At 43.8% G+C, this 27,925-nt stretch overlaps 1 protein-coding gene across 2 annotated transcripts in view; it reads left to right on the top strand.

Annotated features, from left to right (window-relative positions):
- Positions 1-27,925, top strand: part of LOC106557100 (oxoglutarate dehydrogenase L) — a 90,600-nt gene that overhangs the window by 58,842 nt on the left and 3,833 nt on the right. For both annotated transcript variants that reach the window (XM_087703107.1, XM_087703106.1), the window contains exons 17-21: positions 15,090-15,268; positions 16,622-16,693; positions 18,154-18,279; positions 20,899-20,971; positions 22,418-22,581. In XM_087703107.1, coding sequence (XP_087559233.1) covers positions 15,090-15,268; positions 16,622-16,693; positions 18,154-18,279; positions 20,899-20,971; positions 22,418-22,581 — 614 coding nt within the window. The remainder of the gene's footprint in view (positions 1-15,089; positions 15,269-16,621; positions 16,694-18,153; positions 18,280-20,898; positions 20,972-22,417; positions 22,582-27,925) is intronic.

Genomic DNA, 27,925 nt, shown 5'->3' with positions numbered 1-27,925 from the left:
CTGTAGTGGTGAACGGGACGTATTGAAATAGAGGCTGAATTTCTGCCTGTCCCTGTCCATCTATAATTCTTTGATCCACTTGGCGAAGTGGGGCTAGGAATTGACTTCTGGTTCGGGCAGCAATGGGAGAAGTCCGTTGGGTTACAGGAGAAGGGGGTCTGCTAGAAGGACTTTCCACTTTTTGCTTTTCTCTCTGATCACTTTGTCCGACTGCCCCTTAATTATTACCACAGCTAGCATTTTGTTGCTGCCTCGGATGATAAAGAGGGACATATGGAGGGGGACCTTCCTCTTCATAGGGTGTGGTCTTTAGGATAGCTTCTTTTCGGGGTTCCTCTTTTTAACCTGACATTCGCCATTTCCTCTCATTCGAGCCACACAAACCTTCATGGCTTCCATTCTACATTTACGAAGCCAGTCAGGATTCTGCTGTACTGCTCTTTGCCACTGGTCAGTATATTGATACTGATCCGGGTGGCCGGTTTTAGCACCTGTTAGAATCTGATTTACTTTTGAAATGATGTTCAGATTAAAAGTGCCTTCGGGCTTCCACCCTACATTAAATGTCAGCCATTCATTCTCACAGAATCTTTTCAAATCCCCGGGATTGGGATCTCCATAATTTTCACTAAAAGCTTTCTTAAAGTTTCTCATCATGCATTGGAGAGACGTTCGAGGAACGCCTCCTCCATTTCCCATATTCTATTTCTAACACACTTTCCACTGACCTGCGACCCCGGAGACTCACAGTCGCCAACATGAACTGCAATGGCTTAACCACCCACACAATTCTAGAACCTCATTAGGATACGCCGGTTCCGTTAGGAAGGGATGCTATCCTGGGCTCAGGGGGGTGATCGGGCCTCCTCTTCCACTCTTAACCGAGTGGGTCTACATTTCCCACAATACTTCCCTGCAGGCTTCTTCTTTTCTCAGCCAGTGTAATTTTGTTGATTTGTCCTGATCCCAGTCAGATTCTTGGATCGGCGGGGTCCACCAGATGCCCGAGGGAGGTCGTCTGCCCACTTCCAGAGAAAGTCTTTGTCGGCACCTGAAGATTGGGCGATACGGCCTCGATGGGGCACGGGTCGTGGCCAAAATTTGGATGCTTGACGGTTGACTCATGAAGGTTGCAGTGTCCTAGGGTCCTGGTGTTGAAAGAAATGTCCATCTGGGGATTAGTTCCAAGTGGGGCAAAAGACACTAGAAACATGGAGGCTGCTTGGAAAGATGGTTAATGGTGGACAGGATCACATGGCTTGAGCTCTTGAACAGAAAAGGGGGATCAGATGCTTCCAGATGTTGGGTGAAGAAGAAAAAAGAGAGAAAGATGCTGAAAGTTTTATGCCCTCTCTGGCCTTTGATCTTGATCTTTATTGATTGGTTGTCAGACTCCCATGGGGCCATGCAGGGGCAACTCTTTAGGCTGTGTTTTGAGTCCAAGTTTGGTTGAGCATTGCTTCTTCCCAGGTGCCCTGTGATGAGATGGGTAAAGGGCTAATACTATCATGCCTTAATCCCATCACCCGGGAGCTGAAGGGGGATATATTTGTTATGTAGAATAGACCACCCCAGCTTTTTTAATAGCCCATTGACAAAGTGGGGGCTACTAAGAGTTAGTCTGTTTCCTGCCTACAAATACGTTTCTCCATTTCTGATCCAGGAAAATATTATATTCTGCCTTCTTAATGTTTCTCAGAATATTTCATTTTTCTAGCAGAGGGGTAGGTTTTAACTTCCTACACTGAGGTCAACTTTTGTGACCTTCTGAGAAGCAATGGGGAAGCCAGATGCACTTACCAACTTGTTTTCAACGTAACAACTGCAGTGACTCACTTAACAATTGGGACAAAAAAGATAGTAAAATCGGCCAAAACTCACTTAACAACTGTCGTGCGTAGGAACTTCCAAAGCACCTGAAAGCAGGACAAGAAGGAATGGGTGGAAACTAATCAAGGAGAGAAACAACCTAGGAGGAATTTCCAGTTTTGTACGTCTGATAGCCTATTTATTTAGACAAAATTATGTGCGAGTTCAAGATGGCTGCTAGGCTTTTCTCGTCTTGAATCATCTAGACGAAAATGCCGGAAAAAACTTCAAGAAGCAGCTTTTTATCAACTAAAGAAGGTTCTCTCGGGATGACTAGGACCCAGAGGGCCCAGAGAGACCAGTCAGCCTCAGGGGCCGCCACATTGGGACGACCCCGGACCTCGCAGGCTTCAGCGGCTTTAGCTCCAGCGGTTTTCACGTTACCTTGGCCGTTTGGCGACGAGAATAACTCCGGCTCGATAGCAGTGGCGGCGTTTGTCAGCGACTCCAGTGCCTGTTTCATTCTTTTGCCCTATCTGTCCATAACGAAGACCCAGGGAGACCAGTCCTGGGCTGCGCAGATCTTGGCGGCCTCAGCAGCTCTGGTGGCTCCAGCGGTTTTCGCACCATCTCGTCCGTTTGGGGACGAAGAAAACAATTCCACCCTGAGAGCAGCAGCGGCGTTTTTTGACGATTACAGCGCCTGTTCCATCTTTCTGCCCTGCCAGCTTGGAACGGTGAGCCTGTGGGAACTCCCGGTGGTTGTTTTACCCCCCAGAAAGGAGACTTTTGAACTGGGTTGTTACTGGGATTAGGCGGACTGAACGGCGGATTTGCTATCGCCGCTGTAACCTTTCCCCTCCCCCCTACAGCAGCTACGTGGTGTTTCATCTTGAGGAAGGGGTAGCCGGGTCTCAACATCAGAGTGGCCAGACTGGATGGTTAATCCTTGTCACTGCCACCGGAGTTTCTTTAAGACAGACCCCCCTTCCCTCTTTTCATCTTGGTACGGAGACCTTTGTGACTGCAGTTTCTGCTGTGGGTGGTGGACAGATGATGGCGGCGTCTTGTGCCCTTACTAGACGCCCGCAGTACCTTTCGAACATACTTCCCCAGTTTGCTGAACTTTCGGGCTCTCTACTGCACCAACATTTATTGAACCAACATTATCCTAGAGGAGTAGGGGGAGACGATTTGGGTGTCTGTAGAGACTGGCTATTTTGTGTGATTACAATTGCCACGACTACAACTCCTCCAGACTCCCTCCTCCGCCCTCCTCCCCCCGTGACTTAGCCTTGGTGCTCACACTATCATTGTTTGCTGCAGAGCCATATGCTGAGAACCATTTGGCTCTCCCTGAATTCGTAATTTAACAACTGCGCAATTTTTAATTCTTTTTACTTTCTTTTTCTCCCTCTTCTTTCAGTCTTAGTATGGGATATGCATGTGATATGTATGTAGTTGAATGAATGGTCCCACTTTTTATTGCTATTACTGCTGTATTTTTGTGTTTTAATTATTACGTGGGGACTGCTTGGGTGAGTGAATGAGTATGTTTGATTCGGAGGACCTGCCGGGGAATGCGGGGGTCATGGGGGTGGTTGAGGGGACCATGGACACGGGAGTGGGCCGGAGCATTACGGTCGTAACGGGGAGGGGCAGATATGGCGGGGACTTTAGGGCTGGCCATTACCGGGGAAGGAGGGCTCGCTACGTCACAGAGATCCCTCCTTCCGGCCCTATGAGTTCCACTCCAAGGCCAGATGGCGCGAGTAATCAGGACCCTGGTCTCAAGCTGTTGTCGCTAAATGCCAGGTCTGTAGTTCACAAGGCTCCCCTCGTCCGGGACTTAATTTTAGACGAGAGGGCAGACCTGGCATGTATTACTGAAACCTGGCTGGGCCCGGAGGGAGGAGTCCCCCTCGTAGAGATGTGCCCAGAAGGATTTCAGGTGCTTCATCAGCCGAGAGCCCAGGGAAGGGGTGGGGGTGTGGCTATTGTTATCCGGGAGTCTCTAGCACCTCGTAGGATCCCTGCTCCGGAGCTTGTCGGGTGTGAGTCCCTACTGGTGAAGTTGGACCTCAAGGGTCAAGTGGGTTTGCTGTTAACGTACCTGCCTCCCAACAGCGTTGCAGCAGCCCTCCCCTCTCTCCTCGAGTCGGTAGCCGAGCTAGCAATTGAGTTCCCCAGGCTTATGGTCCTGGGGGATTTCAATTTGCCTTCGCTCGGTGAACACTCTGATGGGGCGTAGGAGTTCATGGCTTCCATGACAGCCAACAGCTTGACTCAAGTAATTCGGGGCCCAACCCACTCAGCGGGTCACACGCTCGACCTCGTATTTCTCTCGGAGCAGTGGACTTGTGATCTTGGTCTGAGGGGTAATGAGATCATACCCCTGTCGTGGTCAGACCACTGCCTACTGAGGCTTGACTTTCGGAGACCAAACCCCCACTGTAGGGAGGAGGAACCGACCAGGTGGTTCCGCCCCAGGCGACTTATGGACCCCTTGAGGTTCCAGACGGAGCTTGGGGTTATTCCTGATACCCTTGCCCACAGTCCGGTGGAGACTCTGGTTGCTGCCTGGAACTCGGCGGCATCGGAGTCTCTTGACTGGATTGCGCCACTACGGCCACTCCGAGGCGGTGGATTCCGGAGGCCTCCTTGGTTCACCGAGGAGCTCCGGGAGAGGAAGCGCCAGAGGAGACGCCTAGAGCACCTATGGAGGTCCAATAAATCCGAATCGAACCGAGCACTCTTAACATCTTGCACCAAGGAGCACATCAGGGCAATTAGGACAACAAAAAGATCGTACATTGCCACCTTGATTGCATCCGCTGAGTCGCACCCAGCCGCCCTGTTTAGGATAACCCGCTCCCTGCTAAACAGGAGGGATACGGGGGACCCCTTGCAGGGTAGAGCTGAGGACTATGTCCAGTTCTTAGCGGACAAAGTTGCTCGGTTTCGATCGGATTTGGACTCTGATTTTGCAGATCCAGCCGAGGCACAGGAGGAAAATCTGGCAGACCATCGCTGGGTTGAGTTTCAGGATGTTGCCCCTGGGGATGTGGACAAGGCCATGAGAGCTGTGAGTGCCTCCACTTGTGTACTGGACCCGTGCCCCTCCTGGCTGGTTGCCAACAGCAGGGAAGTGACACGGGGCTGGATCCAGGCGGTTGTTACTGCCTCCCTTCGGGAGGGACTCTTCCCCTCCGCACTTAAAGCGGCGGTGGTGAGACCCCTCCTGAAGAAACCATCTCTGGATCCAGCCGTGATTAACAATTACCGTCCAGTCTCCAACCTCCCCTTTGTGGGGAAGGTTGTTGAGAAGGTGGTGGCCTCCCAGCTTCAGCGGACCTTGGAGGAAGCTAGTTACCTTGACCCATTCCAGTCCGGCTTCAGGCCTGGCTACAGCACAGAAACCGCTTTGGTCGCATTGACCGATGACCTCTGGAGAGCCAGGGATGGAGGCCATGCCTCCATCCTGGTTCTCCTTGACCTCTTGGCGGCTTTCGATACCATCGACCATGGTATCCTTCTGCGACGACTGCGAGAGGTGGGGGTGGGAGGCACTGTTTTGCAGTGGTTCGCCTCCTACCTCTCGGGCAGGTCGCAGTCGGTGTTAGTTGGGGGGCAGAGATCGACCCCTAGGCCCCTAACATATGGGGTGCCGCAGGGTTCGGTCTTATCCCCCCTACTATTCAACATCTACATGAAACCGCTGGGTGAGATCATTCGGAGGCACGGGATAAGATACCATCAATACGCGGACGATACCCAGTTGTATCTGTCCGCCCCGTGCCAACTCAATGAAGCGGTGGACGTGATGAGCCAGGGCCTTGAAGCCGTTGGGGACTGGATGAGGGCTAACAAACTTGTACTCAACCCGGATAACACAGAGTGGCTGTTGTGTTTCCCTCCCAATAATTTGGCAAGTGTTCCATCACTCAGGCTGGGGGGGTCAAACACTACACCCCTCAGACAGGGTTCGCAACTTGGGAGTCCTCCTGGACCCACAGCTGACCTTTGATCACCACCTGTCGGCTGTGACCAGGGGGGCATTTGCCCAGGTTCGCCTGGTGCACCAGTTGCGACCCTTCCTGAACCGGGAGGCTCTCACAACAGTCACTCGTGCCCTTGTGACCTCTAGGCTGGAATACTGCAACATGCTCTACATGGGGCTGCCCTTGAAGAGCATCCGGCGACTTCAGCTAGTCCAGAATGCGGCCGCGCGAGCGATTGTGAGTGCACCTCGGTTCACCCACATAACACCTATTCTCCGTGAGCTGCGCTGGCTACCTGTTGATCTCCGGGTGTGCTTCAAGGTGCTACTTACCACCCATAAAGCCCTTCATGGTAGTGGATCTGGGTACTTGAGAGACCGCCTCCTGCCAATCACCTCCTCGCGACCAATTAGATCACATAGATTAGGCCTCCTCCGAATTCCATCTGCCAGTCAGTGTCGACTGGCAACTACACGGAGGAAAGCCTTCTCGGTAGTAGCTTGGACCCTTTGGAACGATCTCCCCGTGGAGATCCATACCCTCACCACCCTCCAGACCTTCCGCACAGCACTTAAAATCTGGCTATCCCGTCAGGCCTGGGGTTAAGATTGTAATCCGTCCCCACCCGAATGATGAATGTTGTGTTCTATTTTAATTATGTATTGTTCTTGTGTCATTGTTTGTATTCCCTTCCCCATGAATTGTAAGCCGCCCTGAGTCCCCTCAGGGAAAAGGGTGGCCTATAAATAAACTTTCCAATTCCAATTCCTGACACTTAGAAGAATTAATCAGTGGAACGGCTTGCCTCCAGAAGTTTTGAGTGCTCCAACATTGAAGGTTTTTAAGAAGAGACTGGACAAGCATTTGTCTGACGTTGTATAAGGTTTCCTGCTTGAGCAGAGGATTGGACTAGAAGACCTCCAAGGTCCCATCCAACGCTGTTACTTCTGTTATTCTGTTATTCTAGTCAGGCGTGTGATGCTGATGTTGTTGTGCATCTCGACACTAACGATCTGTCCTGTGCAGAAGGATTTCCAGAGCTTGGGACAGGAACTTAGCAGGAGAGGCCGTAGTCTTTTTCAGAGATTTTATCTGAATGTAAGGAGCAAAAAGGAAAAATCCCCAGGTTATGGTGGAGTTAATATGTGGCTGGTATGAAGCGGAAGTTTTGATTCTGTTAGTCAGGGTGTCTGCAGCTGGTCCGATGAAAAAGATGATTTGCATCCATCACAGAAAGGGACTGAGTTACTTAGCACTAAATTCAGGAGTTTTCTGGAGAAGCATTTAAACTGGGGGGACAGAGAGTTGCGGTAATTCGTACATAACTTTTCTGTCCCCAGCAACCTAATAGGAGCCAGCAGTGTGCAGCAGCAGCCAAAAAAGCCAATGCAGTCCTAAGCTGCATTAACAGAGGGATACAATCAAGATCAAGTGAGGTACTAATACCACTCTATAAAGCTGTAGTAAGATGACACCTAGAATACTGCATCCAGTTTTGGTCACCACAATATAAAAAAGATGTTGAGACTCTAGAAAAAGTGCAGAGAAGGCCAACCAAGATGATTAGGGGCAGTGGTGGGATTCAATTTTTTTTACTACTGGTTTTGTGGCCGTGGCTTTGTGGGCATGGCAGGGGAAGGATACTACAAAATCCCCATTCCCTCCCCACCCCACTAACCTGCTTTCCAGCTCCGTTCTCCTGCACAGGGCAACAAAAGAAGATCGGCTGGGAGACAGCAGGGGCAGGGCCAGCTTACTCAAAATTTCTTCTCCAGAACCTGCCAGAATTGGCTGAATACCACCTCTGATTAGGGGGCTGGAGAGTAAAACATATGAAGAACGGTTGCAGGAACTGGGCATGGCTAGTCTAGTGAAGAGAAGGACCAGGGAGACATGATAGAAGTCTTCCAATATTTAAGAGGCTGCCCCAGAGAGCAGGAGGGGATCAAGCTATTTTCCAAGGCACCCGAAGGCCAGACAAGGAACAATGGATGGTTTAGGTTTAGGTTTATTGGATTTATATGCCGCCCTTCTCCCAAGGACTCAGGGCGGCATACAACATTTAAAAAAACACATATTACAAAAGTTAAAAAAAATTAAATAGAATATCCAAAAAGCAAACCCAATTTAGATTAACAATAACATTTTTAAAAGAAATTCGATTAAAATTAACAATAATCAATAATTTATTTTGTTTTGTTCAGGCCAGGCTGGCTTGCTGGAAAAGCCAACTTTTTAGGGTGCATCAGAAGGACCAGAGGTCGGGGATTATACAAAGCTCTGGGGGCAGCTCATTCCAGAGGGAAGGCACTCCCACAGAGAAGGCTCTCCCCCTGGGGGTCGCTAGCCGACACTGTCTGGCCAATGGCACCCTGAGGAGGCCAACTCTGAGGGATCGCACTGGACGGTGGGAGGCTACTGGTGGCAGTAGGTGGTCTCGTAGGTATCTTGGGTCTAAGCCATGGAGCGCTTTAAAGGTCATAATTAATACCTTGAATCGCACCCGGAAGACAACCGGCAACCAGTGCAGGGTGCCTAAAAGGGGTGCAACATGGGAGCACCTAGGTGCCCCCATGATAACCCGCGCAGCTGCATTCTGGATCAGGTGAAGCCTCTGGGTGCTCTTCAAGGGTAGCCCCATGTAGAGAGCGTTACAGTAGTCCAGGCGAGAATGGACGAGGGCATGAGTGACTGTGCACAGAGCATCCCGATCCAGGAAGGGGCGCAAGTGACGTACCAGACGAACCTGGTAAAAGGCCCCCCTGGTCACGGCCGTCAGGTGTTCTTCTAAACTTAGCCGCGTATCCAGGAGGACGCCCAAATTGCGGGCCCTCTCTGAGGGGGCTAAAATTTCCCCCCCTATCATCAAAGATGGAACAAGATGCACAAATCGGGATGACGGAAACCACAGCCACTCAGTCTTGGAGGGATTGAGCTTGAGCCTGTTCCTCCCCATCCAGATCTGCACAGCCTCCAGGCATCGGGACATCACATCGAGGCCATTGTTTGGGTGGTTTGGGGTAGAGATGAAAAGTCGGGTATCATCAGCATATTGATGATATCATACCCCAAAACCACGGATGATCTCACCCAGTGGTTTCGTATATATGTTGAACAGGTGGGGTGAGAGAACCGACCCCTGGGGCACCCCACAAGTAACACGCCTCGGGGTCGATCCCTGCCCTCCAGTCAACACAAACTGCAACCGATCCGACAGGTAGGAGGAGAACCACCGTAAAACGGTGCCCCCCACTCCCAACCCCCAGAGTCATTGCAGTAGGATACCATGGTCGATGGTATCGAAAGCCACTGAGAGGTCTAATAGGACCAGGACAGAGGAGCAGCCCCTGTCCCGGGCACACCAGAGATCATCGACCAACGCAACCAATGCCGTCTCCAGGCTGTATCCGGGCCTGAAACCCAACTGAAACGGATCCAGGTGGACAGGTTCATCCAGGGACTGGGGAAGCTGACGTGCTACCGCACTCTCGACAACCTTCGCTACAAAGTGAAGATTGGAGACCGGATGATAGTTGGCTAAAGAAGCTGGGTCCAGGGAAGGCTTCTTAAGGAGGGGCCTCACCATCGCCTCCTTCATGGAGACTGCACAAGGAGAGATTCAACCTGGAAATAAGGAGAAATGTTCTGACAGTGAGAATAATCAACCAATGGAACAGAAGTTGCCTTCAGAAGTTGTGGGAGCTTTATCTCTGGAGGCTTTCAAGAAGAGACTGGACTGCCATCTGTCAGTAATGGTGTATGTCTCCTGCTTGGGCAGGAGAGATGACCTCCAAGATCCCTTCCAACTCTGTTAGTATGTATGTATGTATGTATGTATGTATGTATGTATGTATGTATGTAAAATGAATTCTACAATTGGAAGTTTACTATTCCAGCTTATTTAATTACTCCCTATCAAATTTCCACATCATTCTAGTTTTACTTGAATACTCTCATAGTTTATAAAAATATAAAATACAAGGAAAAAATCCATAGAAAAGTAATAGGATACAGAGGGAAAAAGTGGGTGCAGTTTAGCAGGAGAGAAAAAAAAGAAAAAGGCACTGACTTCGGACACTCTTTAGCACGATAGAAGGTAACAATACAACCACAACTTTTTGCTTTTACGTAACACTCTGTCCAAGCCATTTCTATAACAATAAGCCTGTCTAGTTTACAAAAACAGAATCAAAGTTTATTCTCTTGCATTGCAAACATAAAATCTGGAAGCAATTTCAAAATAGAAGCAAAATTAAATATCATCTCTTATTTGGATAAAAGAATCAGTTTAGCCATCTCCGCTTCTGTTTGCTGTGGGGAATAATATATCATTCATTCTCGTATTTTCAAATCTAGTCCATAATATTTTACCTACTTTGAAATATTATTCAGCATTTCTTAAATGAACCGGCCGACCTGCAAATAATTAATTAAAACATTATATTGAAGTCACCCTTACCAGCTTATCTTCATAGAAGACAATTTTTTTCTTCTCGGGAGAATCTATCAAGTCTCCAATACTTGTAATGTGTATACCTGAGGATTTTTTATTCAGAACAGGGTATTTATATAACAGAAATAACAGAATAACTGAGTTTATTCTTTATTACCCTTGTAGGTCATCTAGTCCAACCCCCCACCCAAGCAAGGGACCCTATACCACTTCTGATATATGGCAGTCCAGGCTCTTCTTGGAGGTTTCCAGTGATGAAGCTTCCACAAGCTTCATTTGTAGGCAAGCTGTTCTATGAGTTAAGTGTTCTCACTGTCAGAAAATTTCTCCTTATTTCTAGGTTGACTCTCTCTCCTTGATCAGTTTCCATCCATTATTCCTTCTGTGGCCTTTGGGTCCTTTAGAAAACATGTCGACTTCCTCCTCTCTGTGGCAGCCCCTCAAATATTGGAAGACTGCTCTCGTGTCTCCCCTGGTCCTTCTCTTCAGTAGACTAGCCAAGCCCAGTTCTTGTAACCGTTCTTCATATGTTTTGGTCTCCAGTCCCCTAATTATCTTGGTTGCTCTTCTTTCCACTTTTTCTAGAGTCTCAACATCTTTTTTACAGCATGGTGACCAAAACTGGACGCAGTATTCTAGGTGTGGTCATACTAAGGCTTTATAGAGTTTTGCCCAGTCTATATGTGTACTTTTGGTTTTTCTTACCTAAGTGTAGGACTTTACTTTTCTCTACATTGAATTTCATTTGTTAGATAGGGCCCAGTGTTCAAGTCTGAGCCTTTCATCTGGGGTGTTGGCTATTACTGCCAGCTTAGTATCATCTGCAAATGTGGTTAGTTCCCCTTCTATTCCCCCATCCAAGTCCTTTATGAAGATACACACACAATCATCTGTTAGCACATCACATGAGCAAGTATTTGTATTCTTATCCCTCCCTTTGACTTAAGTTGAAGATAAAATCTTAATGGGCAACACACAATGCATTTGTACCCTTACCAATCTTGTGACCTATTTCAGTGCAAACATTTAGGAAAAGATACCTTGAGGGCAGAAAACGAGAGAGAGAAATGGGGATATATATATATATATATATATATATATATATATATATATATATATATATATATATATATATATATATATATATATATATATATATATATATATATATATATATATATATATATAAGACATTATCTGTCATAGCAACACAGGAGTCATAAAGACAAATAGCTTGCGTTGTCATGGGTTAAAAAGTAAACTAGGTTAGTGTCATTTAATGTTTTCATGAAGTTTCCAGCTCTGCTTGAAATCTTGTACTGTGGCACAACACAACAGAATTGCAGAGAGATCACAGCTATTCTGACCATTGGCTATTATTGTGCTTGAACAATAGCGGTGCAAGAACTGTGCTGGTCATTATAGTAATTTTTTGTTCTGTTCTTTTAGTGATTTTTCTAAGACAGTATTTTACCGTAAATGTGTTAATCATTTTGTAGCAGGGGGGAGGGTGCGGGGGGAGGGAGAGATTCATTTAACATTTGAAAGCATTCCAGATAAATTTAGAATACGACCACTTTAAAGAATTGAAACTGCAGCAACTTTGGCCTGTATCCACATGTCATGTTTTAAGCATACTGCACTTTTTTTCTACATTACTTGAATTAATTTTCTATCTCCATAGATAGTGTGTCAATAAGTATACCATACAAATAAACAGAGGCTAGATTTATTCCCAGACCTGTGACATTTCTTAACTGATGTATAGTTTTTCTAAACTAGTTTAACTTACTTTAGTTTAAATACAAAGGCTGAGAACTCAAGTTTCAGAAACCATGATGATTTCCGAGCTGGAAACATGGAAGATGTAGAAGATTTTTTGACAGACAAACCATAAGGAATAGAATATAGAATTATTTATTGGCCAAGTATGATTGGGCACACAAGGAATTTGTCTTTGGTGCATAGGCTTAGTGTACATACAAGAATCAAAACATTTGTGAAGAATCATAAGGTACAACACTTAATGATAGTCATAAGGTACAAATAAGCAATCAGGAAACAATCAATATCAATATAAATCATGAGAGGAGAGCTGACGTCGTGACGGCACAATGTTTAGATTTAGGTTTATTAGATTTATATGCCGCCCTTCTCCCAAGGACTCAGGGCGGCATACAACATTAAAAGAAACACATAATACAAAAGTTAAAAAAAATTAAATAGAATATCCCAAACAAACCCAATTAGAATTGACAATAACATTTTTTTTTAAAATGCGAATTAAAATTAACAATGATCAATCATTTATTTTGTTTTGTTCAGGCCAATGTGCGATCTTGGTGCTCCGAGATCGCAGTTGAATGTCTGCCTCTGGATGGTCCATTTGGACCTAAACCGTCCCGCAGAGACGGTGATTGAGAAGGGCACCTCCTGCTGATCTCAGGGACTCTGCAAAGTCCCTGAAAGATCCAGGAATAGCCCTTTTTTCCGCCAACAGAAACACAGCTAATGAAGCTGCTGAAGTTGGGACAGCTCTGGAACAGGAAAAAAGCAGAAAGAGAAAGTGTGTTGAATTGGGTGAGGAAATTTTATTATTAGAGGAAGAGACTACCCAAGAAAAAAAAATAAGTTGTTAAGATTGAACACAGAAAACTGTAGGTGGTGGATTGATCTGCATTTAACTTGTGTTATCCAGTTTCTTTCCAGGGAAGACAACATTTTGACTTGAAAGATAACAAATGAACCTGTTTGAAGTTTATTAAAATAGCCTTGAACCCTATAGTGGCAGTTTCTGCAAAATTAAAAGAATGGCTCAGCAGGAAAAAGAAACTGTAACATTGCAAATGATTATGTTTGAAATTCAAAATCTATTAGTTGTGACAGAGAGAATTGAAAAGAGATTGGAGAATATGGAATACAAAACAGAAAAACTGATGGAGAAACTGAGGATATTTACCAAATGAAGAAAGTGGAGGACAGAGTTCAAAAGAGGGAAGAAAAAATGAGCAAAGAGATAAGTAAACTGTAGATACTGACAACAAAGTGAGCGTGGTTGGTAATGGCAAGAGCGGAATATGGAAAGGGGAGATAGATGGATTGGAATTCTACCCCAGACTTAAAAGCACAAAAGAAGAAAAGAGAGAAAAATTGATGGAGATAAGGAGAGAAATCTTGACAGAAGCATTAGCGATAACCAAAGATAAGCTGATGGAAAGAACAGATGTTGGGTTTCAAGCTTTTATGAGATACGAAAGGAATAACATGTTGCCAAGAGAAGTTTATACAAGATTTATTAAGAAAATAACTAGAACATTAATGCTACAAATGGCAAGAGATATAAGATCGTACTATTACTGGAAAGATACAGGTTGATGCAATGAAAATGTATAATAAAAAATTAAGCTAAATTTAGTTTACTAGTAGTATGTATAAAATGAAGTGACAAAGCTATAATTAAATAATGATTAATAATGATAACAATACATATAGATATATTAATTTGATAATATGAAATTTTATATAAACAACACATGGAGATTATGAGAGGGGGTTTAAAAGTTGTATCTAGAATATGTTATAAAGATGTATTGTGATTGGATGATTTTAGGATGATTTAATGGAATGTTATCATATAATCCTATTCTAGATTTTGAATATTATATATAAAAGGATGTAAAAACAATTATAGTCAAATTAAGGTTGAGATATAATAATTGTGATATACATAAATATAGGTGAATTTAAAATATGCGATTTGATATGAAAGGCAGGTGGTGACTATGGAAGAGATGCATGGAAATACTGTAACCAACTGACATACTTTCTACAATTTGTAATGAAAGATGGTTTTTTATTTTTATTTTTATGTTTGTTTGTCCTTGTTCAAAAACAAATAAAAATTGTTTTTAAAAAATATCAATATAAATCATAAGGATACAAGCAACAAAGTTACAGTCCTGCAGTCATAAGTGGGAGGAGATGGGTGATAGGAACGATGAGAAGACTAATAGTAATAGTAATGCATATTTAGTAAATAGTTTGACAATGGTGAGGGAATTATTTGTTTAGCAGAGTGATGGTGTTCGGGAAAAAACTTCTTGTGTCTAGTTGTCTTGGAAGGTTTCTATTAATTAATAACAATTAAGAGAACTAATAAGACCTTACTTTAACTTCTGATCCTGGCTGGGAACTCTGTTTCCAGCGTGTCTAAGCATGACAGGAAGTATTTACAATGGACTGTAATTAATATACGTTTTGGTATCATTTTTGTATAACTTGGCATTTGTGGTGCTACTGCTATTATGTTGTTATTGTCATCCTTGGGATGGTGACATTGTTCAGTGGGTGACATTCCTTCCTTCGAGAGCGGGGCATTGGATTTTCATTTTAATGTGTGCTATTGTGTATATGGATAAATGACAATAAAGGTCATCTTATCTTAATTGTGTTTCTCTGGGCTCTGGATGTTCTCTGATCTGGTTTCCCATCCTCCAGACATTTAGCACATCACTGGCTACACATCAAGTGTTCAATAATTCAATCCTGAACTATAGATACAGGCAATTCTTGTCCACTGACTGTTTGCAGTTACAAAAATGATAAAAAAGTAACATTGTGTGTCACATTTTTACAGCCTTTGCAGGTTGTAGGAAAGGAAAGCTGAAGTCCAATCCTAAGCACGGGCATGGTTTTACGATGCTTCACTTAACGTCTGATTTGCCGGTCTCACTTGTGGGGGGTTGTCATTAAAGAAGGACTCCCTGTATTTTTCACTAGGGCAACGGTTGGGTTTAATCAAACCTTTTCCTTTCTTGCTTTCTTAGGTTTTGAACTTGGTTTTGCAATGTCGAGTCCCAATGCGCTTGTATGCTGGGAAGCTCAGTTTGGTGATTTTCACAACACCGCCCAGTGCATCATTGACCAGTTCATCAGTTCTGGCCAAGCCAAGTGGGTCCGTCACAATGGAATCGTCCTTCTTTTGCCCCACGGAATGGAAGGAATGGTAGGCCTTTCGCCAATCGCAATAAGATTTCCGGGCTTGCAGGAAGCAATTCGTTTCCTTACTGAAGCTTTGAAATAATGCATTTTTTTCCCTACGTATTTTGCCTTTCCTGTTTAAATACCCTTTTAAAATATAGTTTTTAAGAAGAGATGGGACAGCCCTTTGTCTGAAATGGTAAATAGGGCCTCCTGCTTGGGTGGGTGGGGGTTTGACTGAAGGACCTCCAAGGTCCCTTTCAACTCTGTTACTCTGCTTTTATGTTATTCTTTCTGTGGTCATGTGTATCTACCTCATGAAGCTGAAAGAGAGTCCCAAATAGGTACAGGACTGTGATGGCGAACCTATAGTATGCATGCCAGAGTTGGCATGCAGAGCCCTCTCTGAAGATCAGCTCAGTTCCACTACGCAGGCGCGCATGCCTCCCACTGGCCAGCTGGTTTTCGGATCTCTGCCATGCCTGCACAGGGGGCACATGTGTGGATGTTGCGTGTGCATGTCCAAGAGGCAAGCGCATGCGGTGGATTGTGCATGCATGCGTGGGGGTGGAGGGAGTGTGGAGGTCGCACACACATGCATGGAGTGCACATGGGGGGTCGCATATGCATGAATGGGGCATATGCAAGGGAGTTCCACATTACTTTATTATGCGTTATGCACATTGCGTTATGGTCATGCACATGCTTTCTGCACACAAGAACAAAAAGGTTAGCCATCACTGGTATAGAATCTCCTGCTTTGGGCAGAGGGTTGTCTAGAAGACCTCCAAGGCCCCTCCCAACCCTATTATTCTATGTTCCATCAGCTTGAAATAGGCTCATAGAAGAGTAGGATTAGAAGAGGACTTTGAGGTCCCCTGGTCCAGCTCCCCATTCTGATTCAGGAATCCTCACACCTTCCATTGTTCTTCTGTAGTGTGAATCTTTTGCGATGAATAAAAATATTAGTGAAGAAGATGGCAAATGTTTTTAGGGGATTTAATGTACACCGAGAATAAGCCCCACTCATTCTAGTAAGTCTAGTAAGATGCTGAGAGATTTTTTAGAGTTATAAAGCGTTCCACACTTATAATATACACACATAGTAATGAGCTACTAAATCTCCGTGGCAGCCATCGGTGGCAAAGGCTACAGCTCAACTGTTTGAATCAAGTGATATAAATTCATGTCATGATTCAAGCAGGATTTCTACTGTTAAAATATCTTGCTGGACCAGCTTGCATATCATGCGGTCCTTTGTAGCTGTTGATTTTGTATTGCACTTTTGCCAGAGCAATTCTGCCCCAAATGGCAATTTTATTTGGATTCAGAGGGTAGATAATTAAACTTCTTTTCCTTCAAATGCTGTAACTATCAGGGTCCGGAGCATTCATCAGCCAGGCCGGAGAGGTTCCTTCAGATGAGTAACGATGATCCCGATGCATTCCCTGTAAGTAGGTTGATTGATTGATTATCTATCTCTTCCCCTGCCCTTTCATCCATGTTAATAATGTTTCCTATCAATCACTGGCTTTAGACCACCAATGATATTAATTGAGCAGGCTTGCAAAAAAAAAAAAAGCGCCAGTGTATAAACTATCTGGTGGATTAAGCATACCTTCTTTTGACAGTGGGAAGAAAACCCCTCTGCATATATTCATTATAATCTTCCTTGCTAAGAAATCAAAAAAATCACAACTAGGTTCACCACATATAAGTAAAATATAAAATGTGCACGGACAGATAGTGGGCCAATTAATACGTATTATTTACCTGATGCAGGAACTCAAAATACAGCAAACAAGACCTCATAGCCACCAGTCAAATTATCTGATCTTAGCAGATTTGCCACATGATTTACAATAGGTTACAATTTAGTATTTTCAGTCATTACATTTATCCAGAGAAGCTTTGGCTGAAATATTCAGTTTTTAAAATATATCAGGGAAATTAACTATGGGTTTGCTCACCTTCCTAAAAACTGGCACTTCAAAGGCAGGGAACCCCAAATATTGGAAATATATGTAGTTTCATGGCTAGTTGCTAAGAGTAGATTGATCTTCCCTAGTGGGAACAGAGGAATGGGATTTAATCCTGGGTCCCAAGACTAAAGACTCTATTTGTGGAGTCCTACCCTTTATACACAAAATTGCTCCTAACTGAAAAATGTCAGTTTATGTCAGGCGTGCCTCATTCAGTATCCAAGAAAGAAAACTCCATTTGAGTAGAGGTAAAGCAATTTTTACTAGACATGAAATGAAAGCAGCTAAAGAAAAGCAAGATCTGAGACAAAAAGGCGCAAACGTGTACATATCAAACATTTACCCAGGCCCTCTCCCCAATAACCCCAACCCAATGTCCAATCTGCAACTCCCAATGGTGTAGTGTGGGGTGCATCTTCAAGTGGCCTTATGGTATTCAGAGACGGTTGACCTTGATCAAACCTAAACACAAGCCATCAGTATGCGCAGAAGATGGTGAGACCAAAACTCCCTTCATGAATCTCCTCTAGCACCAGCCGTTCCCCTCCCAAATACCATAAGTCCCCACCCTCCCCGTTACTATGGCAGCCAATAGCAAGCAAGCAAAGCAGAGGCTGATAGTTTATTTTCCTAACAACCTCCAAATAATTACATTGACATTAATCATAACGGAGCACAACTTCTAAAGACACAAACGAAAGCAGGAATCTTTGTGGTCCTTTACAAGGGGCCATGTTTCACTGCAACAGATAAATTCTGCTCTCTGGGTACCTTTTGATAGGTTCCTCTGACTGAGACCAGCCTTGAAGGAAAGGCTGCATTTCACCCAGAGACCCGTCTCTAAGCCCTTAGAAAAGCCAAACGACCCTAGCAGATGGCCTGAAAGCCACCTGCGACTTCCTAATACCTCCAATCCATCCCTCTCCAGCAATTCAAAGATGACTTTGAGGTTTCTCAGCTCTATGACTGCAATTGGATCGTGGTGAACTGCTCAACACCAGCCAGCTATTTCCACGTCCTCCGAAGGCAGATACTGTTGCCCTTCAGGAAACCGGTAAGTCGTGAAATGGTTGCGTTTGTCATTTATGCATCGCCTGTAATAGCACTGGCAATAGCCCTTAGACTTATACACTTCTTCGCAGTGCTTTAAAGCACTCTCTAGGAGGTTTTACAGAGTCAGCCTCTTGTCCCCAACAATCTGGGTCCTCATTTTACCCCCCTTGGAAGGATGGAAGGCTGAGTCAAGCTTGAGCCAGTCAGGATCGAACTCCTGAACTGCTGGCAGCCAGCAGTCAGCAGAATTAACTGCACTACTGCATCCTAACCACTGCGCCACCACAGCACCACGATTGTGTGCAAATTAGTGATTGCAAGAGGTTGCATGAGAGACCAGACTGATATCCCAGAAGTGACCTCAAGAATGGAAACAATGAGGACATTATACAGGTAGTCCTCAACTTGCAACAGTTCATTTAGTGATTGTTCAAAGTTACAATGGCACTGAAAAAAGTCACATGACCATTTTTCACACTTACGACCGTGGCAGCGTCCTCTTGATCACATACTCAAAATTCAGACATTTGGCAACTGACTCATATTTATGACAGTTGCAGTGTCTTATGGTCACATGATCCCCTTCTGCAACTTTCTGACATGCAAAGCCAGTGGGGGAAACCAGGTTCACTTAACAACCCTAACTTAAGAACTGCAGGGATTCACTTAAAAACCGTGGCAAGAAAAGTTGCAAAATGGGGCAAAACTCACTTAACAAATGTCTCACTTAGCAACAGAAATGTTGGGCTCAATGGTGGTCTTCCTATCTGGATGTTATTTTTCTGCCGGTTTTGAATATTGATATTTATCCTTCCCTTTGATATAAAAGCTGATAAAGCTTTCCCACCTTTTCCAGTATATCCAGGCTATTAAGGAAGGGGCCAGGAATTCCAAGGGGTGAAAACTGCAGGATTCAATTCTCAGAGATATTTTTCTATTCTGCCAATTGCAGCTTCCACAAATACAACAGGGTCTTATTTTCTTTTTACAGACAAAATATGGCTTATGAGGGGAGGGTTTATTGTTTTGGGGTTGCCAGGTGGCTGCCCTCTTGCAAGCGGGCTCCCAAAAAGCTAGGCACAGTCTCATGGGCGAATGGCTGTGTTGCGCTGTCGCAGCAGCGCAACACAGCAGCCATGAAGCGACCATACTCATGAGCAGCCACTCAGCAAACCCCTTTCCAGCCGGGCACAGTGCCATTCACTGACCTAGGGGTATCACCAAGCTGCATGAGCGTCTGTTCGCCGCCGCTTGGCTTCTGCGGCTTGGTGCCTTCGAAATGGCAGTGAATGGTGCTCACATGGCTGGAGGGGGTGGTGTTGTACGAGCGGCTGTTCCGCTCTCGCTCACGTGCCTACCAGGCTCATAATGCATGGCCCAGCTCTCTCCGCAGAGCCAGGGCACCTCCACTGCCGCTGCCGCCGCTGCCACCACATGGCTTTTTCTGCGGTTTCCAAACTGAGTCTTCCAGCAGTGGCTGCTCTGGGCGTACGCTCTATGGTTGTGGGGCAGCTGCCGTCAGAGCATACAGCCATAGAGCGTATGCCCAGAGTGGCCACTGCCAGAAGACTCAGTTTGGAAGCTGCAGAAAAAGTCATGTGGTGGCAGCAGCAGCAGCGGTGGCAGCGGAGGTGCCCTGGCTCTGCTGAGAGAGCTGGGCCATGCATCGTGAGGCTGGCAGGCATGTGAGCGTGAGCGGAACAGCTACTCGCCCAACCCCCCCTCCAGCTGTGCAGAGCGCCTTTCACTGCCATTTTGAAGGCGCCAAGCCGGGCGGCAGCGAACAGGTGCTCACGCAGCTTGGTAATACCCCTAGGTCAGTAAATGGTGCTGTGCACATCTGGAAAGGGGGTTTGCTGGGTGGCTGTTCATGAGTGTGGTTGCTTCATGGCTGCTGTGTTGCGCTGCTGCAACAGCGCAACACAGCCATTCGCCCATGAGGCTGTGCCCGGCTCTTGGGAAGCCCGCTCATAAGAGAGTAGCCTCCCGGCAACCCCCCTCTTCAGCTGGGCACAGAGCTGCTCACCAACCTAGCGGTATCCCGAAGGCACTAAGCAACGTGATCACCTTTGCCTCCCCTCCCTGATTCCCGCGGCTTGGCACCTTTGGGATACCGCTAGGTTGGTGAGCGGTGCTCTGCCTAGCCGGAGGTGGGGGGTTGTCCAGGGGGCTTATTTGTGGGGGAGGGCTTATATTTTTGCCCACCAGAAAAATGTGGCATGGCCTTATTATCAGGACATGTCATAATTTCGGGGAAACATGGTATTTTGGTGGAAACCGTTTGGAAATTTCCGTAGAACCTTGGGTTATTTCATTTTTATTTTTTATTTTATTTTTGGTGGTGATGGCCTTGATTCATGAAACAAACTGGGAGGTTCCTTTGAGCTATCTTTAAAAATAATTGGGTGGGCGGGAGTTGCAGAACTTTATTTAAGAGCAGGACCCAACTTAATCTAACTGATTAGTAGAGGGACATTTTCAGTGGGCTGTTTCTCTTACGGTCTCACCCAAGACCTCTCTGAATTGTAAACAATTCTGCCTTTGATTCAATGCTTGCTTGAATATATTGGAAACTATGTACTGACTCTGGTGACAAACTCACATTTTAATGATTTTACAGCTGATTATCTTCACCCCTAAGTCGTTGCTGAGACATCCTGAAGCAAAATCTAGCTTTGATGAAATGGTGCCAGGTAGATTTACGTGTTTTGGAAACGTTTTGCTTGCTGCGACTTGCTTCTTCTTACACTGCATGGAATTATACTACAGTTGCCCTTGTGTAACAGGGGAGGCAATCAGAACTTCTAGCAGTTCAGGCTTTTGGGCTGATCCTGCGGGATTTCCTGTTCCCCTGCTCAAATCCAGTGCATCTGCAGCCGTGTGGAGAGCAGGGTAGGGGTGGGGGTGGAAGGAAAATAGCAACCCACCAAAGCGCCTGAAGATGGGGCTCAGTTTTGCTGAAGCTGCTGGGAGGAACAAGAGTGGAATCCTGCCTGTATTCACTTGGGAGTCGGGTATCCTTCAATACGTTCTCTCTGACTGGACCATCCTATCCTGCCATGACCCATCAGCTGAGAGGGAAACCCTGTCTCTCCTCTGAATGCCTCTTTGTCAGTGTTCTGGCTCATGTTGGTTTTGGGGCTATAAAAAATAAAAAAAATAAAAGGTGATCTCATGTATGTGTGTAGGGTTAAACATACATGTCAGTATGCCTGTAAGATTAAACAAACATACATATAAGCAAGCTTATATGTGTGTTTAAATTACACACATATATATATAGGTGGCAACTTTAAGATTTGTGGACTTCAACTCTCAGAATTCCCCATTCCGGCTTATGTTGACTTTTGGTCTATAAAAAATAAAAGGTGATCTCATGTATGTGTTTAAGATTAAACAAACATATCTGTATGTATATAAAATAAAAAACAAACATGCATATAAGCAAGCTTATATGTATGCTTAATCTTACACACATACTTGCAGGTGGGAAATTTAAGATATGTGCAATTCAATTTCAGAATTCCCTAACCACTAAAAATACTGGTCAAGAAAGCACATACATATGGGCCATGATCTTGTAGAAACTGATTCCTGGGATTCTGGACCAGCAGGATCTAACTTCATCCCCATGCTAGCCTGATCTTCTGGGAAGGGCGCAGCTTTCTGCATTGTCCATTCTCTAGAACAAGGGTGTCAAACTCAAGGCCCGGGGGTTGGATCTGGCCCACTGGGTGCTTAAATCTGGCCCGATGGCCGCCCTGGAAACAGCAAAAGATTGGCCCGCAGTGCCTCTGCCAGTGAAAATGGAGCTCCATTTTCACTGGCAGAGGGCTGTAGGAGGCTGTTGCAGCTGAAAACAGAACTGGAGACAACTGGAGCCCCGTCCCGGCCACCCCAGGGCCCCCTGACATGAATGATGTGAGCTGGCCATGCCCATCTGGCCCTCGAGGTCAAATAGAACCCTGATGCGGCTCTTAGTGAAATCGAGTTTGACACCCCTGCCCTAGAACTTCTCTGCAAAAAATCATGAATGTGGAATCAGAAGAATAAGGAATACTATTATTCCTCTTAGTCTACTAATCATGTTAATGTTTCATCTTTGGGTTTTATAGTCCAATATTGTCTGTTGTTCCTAGGTACCAAGTTTAAACGTGTGATTGCAGAGGAAGGAGTTGCCGCTGAAACTCCTGAGGATGTGAATCGGGTGATTTTCTGTACTGGGAAAGTGTATTATGATCTTGTTAAAGAAAGGAAAAATCAAGATCTGGAAAAAGCAGTGGCTATAATCCGATTGGAGCAGGTAAAAAGTGTACCATAGAAATTCTAGAACATTTCTTTTAGAAACAATTTTACATTTATGTGGTAATTAGAATCAAACTTTGATTCTTTGATTAGTCAAACACCAAACTGTTTTTATTTTCATTTTTTTTGTGAGGAGTCCTTGGTGCTCTCTGAGCTTGGTTGTTTTCTTCTTTTTTATATATAAAGTTTTTTTTCATATTTATAACATATAATCACATACTATTACATAGCCAACATCGTATTGTATTATTAAATGTTTACATCAATTCATCTTACCATCAACTCCCAAAAACAATTATTGGCTCTTCTGCTCTCCATACACCATCTTTGTGCCCTATCCATCACTTCCTCCTCCCTCTCCTCCCCCTCCCTACCTCCTTTCTTTCCTCTGTTATCCTTTTCTTCTCTACTTCCCCTTCCTCTCTCCCCTTTCCACTCCTCCTTTCTCTCCTCCTCTTCCCCCTGCCTCCTCTCCTATCCCCCTCTTCTTCCCTTACCTCTCTCCTCTACTTCACACTCTTCATCTCATTTACTTGATGTATTTCAGCTTCCGAGCAAGCTCCATTTTATGCTGATGGTATTTACAATTTACAATTCCTTTTCAATATACAGATTTAATTTTAATATATATCTTCCTCCTTTAAAAAAAATAGAACAAAAAAGTATACATATATAGTCATTGTGCTTTAAAAAAACCCCACCCCCATCCCAGCCTAATTTTGGCTGTGATGTAGACCTGGTTACAATTCCCAGCTATTTTCATCATTATATTTATATAATTATACATCCTTACACGCCCCCAATTTATGATTCTGTCTTTAAATCTCAATAGTTTCCCGTTGTAATATCGATCATTTGCATCATTATTGTGACTCTATTTGTCACTGCGATGTTTCACTCCATTTCTTTCATTTGCATTTTGTTAAAAGCCCTGGTGTCGCCAATGGATGTTTGAATGAAAACGTCTTTCTTCTGCTTTATTTTGGTTTCATGATATTAGCCAATAATGCATGGCACAGTAAAGGGTCCGAATGTTCTCATATTTATCTAATATTGCATGCTGTAGATTTTTTTTAAAAAAAAGTAATTGAGATGGGCTTTTGAATTGATGTCCCTATGAATCCTCCTTGGCCTAAAGATAACAGTTGAAATTCTTCTGGCAAATGTATGTATAGTTCATAAACCAAGAGCTATGTACCGTATTTTCACGACCATAAGCCGCACCGGATTATAAGCCGCAGTATCAGTTAATGTTAATTTTTCAAACTTTTTCCATATATAAAGCGCACCGGGTTATAAGCCGCACGTTTTTTTTGCAATTACTAACGAAATCACAACCTGCCACTCCTCGCACTCCGCACTACATGATACACCCCCCCCCCGCACCGTTCGTCCAGTAAGGTCGGGGAGGCGTTGGGCAGAATTGGGAGGGAGATTTTCAAAGAAGCGCACCAAATATCTCCAGCGAACTGAATTGGCTTTAATAAAGCAATTACCAGCTCAGCTTTAGTTCCCTTTGTGAAAGTTAGAATCCGCAGCTTGAACCCGAGAAACTATTAATCCTTCTCCCATTAAGCGCTATTCCATCGGACCTCCCCATTAAAACCAATCGGAGGAGAAAGCCTGTGCGCTGGGGAGGGAAACTGCTCAGCTGGTAGAAGGGACGGGAGGCAGGAACGGAGGAGAAAGCCTGTGCGCTGGGGAGGGAAACTGCACCATATATAAAGCGCACCGGGTTATAAGCCGCACTGCCGGTTTTTGATCAAATTTTAGGATTTTCAGTGCGGCTTATAGTCGTGAAAATACGGTACTGTTTTTTTTTAATTATATTATTATTATTATTATACAATGTGCAGATCCAAGCAGTGCGGCTTTTTGCATCTGACTGATGGTGATTTTGTCAATTTTTAACTGTTTTAAATGTAATTCCAGTGCTTTTGGAATAGCACCCAGTGTGCCAATTACCACTGGAATTATCACTGCTGGTTTGTGCCATAGTCGTTGAATTTCGATTTTTAAGTCCTGGTATTTTGCGATTTTTTCATGTTCCTTCTCGGCGACCCTGCTATCACCTGGTATTGCGATGTCTATGATTGTGACCTTATTTTTCTCAACCAGTGTGATGTCTGGTGTATTATGCGCCAGTATTTTGTCGGTTTGTATACGGAAATCCCACAAGATCTTGACCATCTGATTTTCGGTGACTTTTTCAGGCTGATGTTCCCACCAGTTTGTTGCTGTTTTAATATTATAATTTTTGCACAAATTCCAATGGAATAATAATAATAATAATAATAATAATAATAATAATAATAATAATAATAATAATAATAATAATTGTACAATTGTATCACAGCGGCCAGTTGTTTCGCCGGATTTGGCATTGGTTACTACTCGGGCCCCACCCAGGGGCCTAGGACGTCGTAACGTATTTTCGTAATATGCGTGCAGATCCAAGCAGTGCGGCTTTTTGCATTTGACTGATGGTGATTTTGTCAATTTTTAACTGTTTCAAATGTAATTCCAGTGCTTTTGGAATAGCACCCAGTGTGCCAATTACCACTGGAATTACCACTGCTGGTTTGTGCCACAGTCGTTGAATTTCGATTTTTAAGTCCTGGTATCTTGCGATTTTTTCATGTTCCTTCTCGGCGACCCTGCTATCACCTGGTATTGCGATGTCTATGATTGTGACCTTATTTTTCTCAACCAGTGTGATGTCTGGTGTATTATGCACCAGTATTTTGTCGGTTTGTATACGGAAATCCCACAAGATCTTGACCATCTGATTTTCGGTGACTTTTTCAGGCTGATGTTCCCACCAGTTTGTTGCTGTTTTAATATTATAATTTTTGCACAAATTCCAATGGATCATTTGTGCTACTGAATTGTGCCGCAATTTATAATCAGTCTGCGCGATTTTTTTACAGCAGCTGAGTATGTGATCAACAGTTTCGTCAGCTTCTTTGCAAAGTCTGCATTTGGCATCATCAGAGGATTTTTCGATTTTGGCCTTAATGGCATTTGTGCGGATAGCTTGTTCTTGCGCAGCCAGGATTAGTGACTCTGTTTCTTTCTTTAATGTACCTGTTTTTAACCATAACCAAGTTTGTTCACTGTCCACTTTATCTTTTATTTTTTCCAGAAATTGACCATGCAGTGCTTTGTTCTGCCAACTCTCCATTCTTGATTTTATCACATCTTTTCTGTATTCTTGTTTTGTCTGTTGGGCCTTCAGTAGATTTTTGTTCTTTACTTCGATTAATAGATGTTCTTGACTTTCTTTTAAATAATCAGCCAGTGCATGTTTTTCTTCTTCAACTGTTTGCTTCACTTGTAATAATCCTCTGCCACCTGATTTTCGGGGCAGATATAGTCTATCAGTATCACCACGTGGATGTAAACTGTAGTGCATTGTCATTAGTTTCCTGGTTTTTCGGTCCAAAAGGTCCAAATCAGCTTGTGTCCAGTTAACTATGCCAGCTGTGTATGTTATAACTGGTATTGCCCAGGTATTTATGGCCTTGATTGTATTTCCACCATTCAATTTAGATTTCAAAATTTTCCTAACTCTGTTGGTGTACTCTTGTCTGACAATAGTTTTTACTTCTCCATGCTTGATGTTATCCAACTGCAGAATGCCTAAGTATTTGTAGGCTTCATTTTCTTTGCATTTAATTAGTTGGCCATTGGGCATTTCAATTCCCTCAGATGCAGTGATTTTGCCCCTTTTTATGGATACAGTGGCACATTTTTCCATGCCAAACTGCATTGAAATATCGGTGCTGAATACTCGGACTGTATTTGTCAATGATTGGATTTCTATTTCTGACTTTCCATAGAGTTTCAAATCATCCATATATAGTAAATGCGAAAATTTTTCAGCTTTTTTGGCTGTTTGGTAGCCTAATTTCATTTTTTTTAGGATTACTGATAGTGGGATCATTGCGATGATGAAGAGAAGAGGTGAAAGTGAATCACCCTGGAAAATTCCTCGCTTGATATTAACCATTCCGTAGCTCTCATTCCCTACTGCCAACTCAGTTCTCCATTGTTTCATTGCCTTTTCAGTAAAGGATGTAATATTTTTGCTAATGCCAGTTGTTTCTAAGCATTTTATGATCCAACTATGTGGCAGTGAGTCAAATGCCTTTTTGTAATCAATCCAGTTGATTCTGAATCAAGTATGTTTTTCCAGTTGTCAACCATTCATCAATTTGGCCCTTTTGTAAAATTTCATTCAGTTGCCTGGCTAATATTGCATGTAAACTGGTCAGATATTTGAGCCAGAAACCATGTAATTGGTCCTTTCCAGGTGATGTCCAATTCTTTACCTTTTTAACTCGATTTTTGATCATCTCAGTTGTTATTTCTAATACTTGCATTTGTTTGTTGCCAATGCTTTTCTCAAAGTCATGTATCCACTTTGCTTCCTTGTTGTAGTCCTTTGCATTTTCCCACAATTCTTTCCAGAATTCAACTGTGGCCTGCTTTTCTGGTTTTTCACTTTTGGTGTCACGATTCACATTAAGACTTTGATAAAAACACTGTTGGTCTGATCGAAATTGCTGATTTTGTTTATATTGGATGATTCGTGCCTCATATCTTTCAATTTTTCTAGCTGTTGCTGTTATCTGCTGTTTTACAATCTCTACAGCTTCATTGATGTTTCTTGTATCCAATCTATATCTTCTGATTAGCCGATCTATGATTTTGTTGTTTTTAAGCCGTTGCTAATGCATGTTCTTTAAGTTACTAGCATCTGCCCTTAATTTTTTGATTTTTTGTTCTAAACGGATTTTCCACTTTGGCTTTGATGCTTTTTCTGTTGTGTGACTAGGTACTTTAATTTTAATGCCTAGTTCATTAGTGACTATTACAGCTGCGCTGTACATTAACTGGTTTGTTTCCAAGATGGATCCCGGTTCAATTGTTGAAAACACTGCATTAACCATTTTCATGATAGGGGCCAAAATTTTCTTAGGCACAATTTTTAATGATGGTAAACGTTGCCTTTCCTCATTAAGCAGAAAATGCTCCATGATCTTATCCTTCAATTCTTTTTGTTTTTGAGTTAGTTCATCAGTTGGTTCAATGATAACTGGTTCTAGTGGTGGTGATGTTATTTCCTCCCCGAGAGCTTCTTCTGGGAGTTCTACTATAGTGTCTTTAGTTGTGTCTTGAATATCAGTTATTTCCGCTTGTGATATTGTTTTTTGGGTTTTGCAATTTGCCTGAATCTCCTCATGTTCAACTTCACTAAACACTTTATTCCGTATAATAAATCGACTTTGATCTGCTAGTCGTTGTTCACTAACATTTGAATCTGGATATTGTTGTTT

This window comes from Thamnophis sirtalis, unplaced genomic scaffold (assembly GCF_051295495.1).
Source record: "Thamnophis sirtalis isolate CommonGarterSnake01/CBP01778 unplaced genomic scaffold, rThaSir2_p1.2 scaffold_21, whole genome shotgun sequence".
Classification (NCBI taxonomy): Eukaryota; Metazoa; Chordata; class Lepidosauria; order Squamata; family Natricidae; genus Thamnophis; species Thamnophis sirtalis.
The sequence above is the reverse complement of the archived record's forward strand: the minus strand, read 5'-3'. Positions and strand labels throughout refer to the sequence as shown.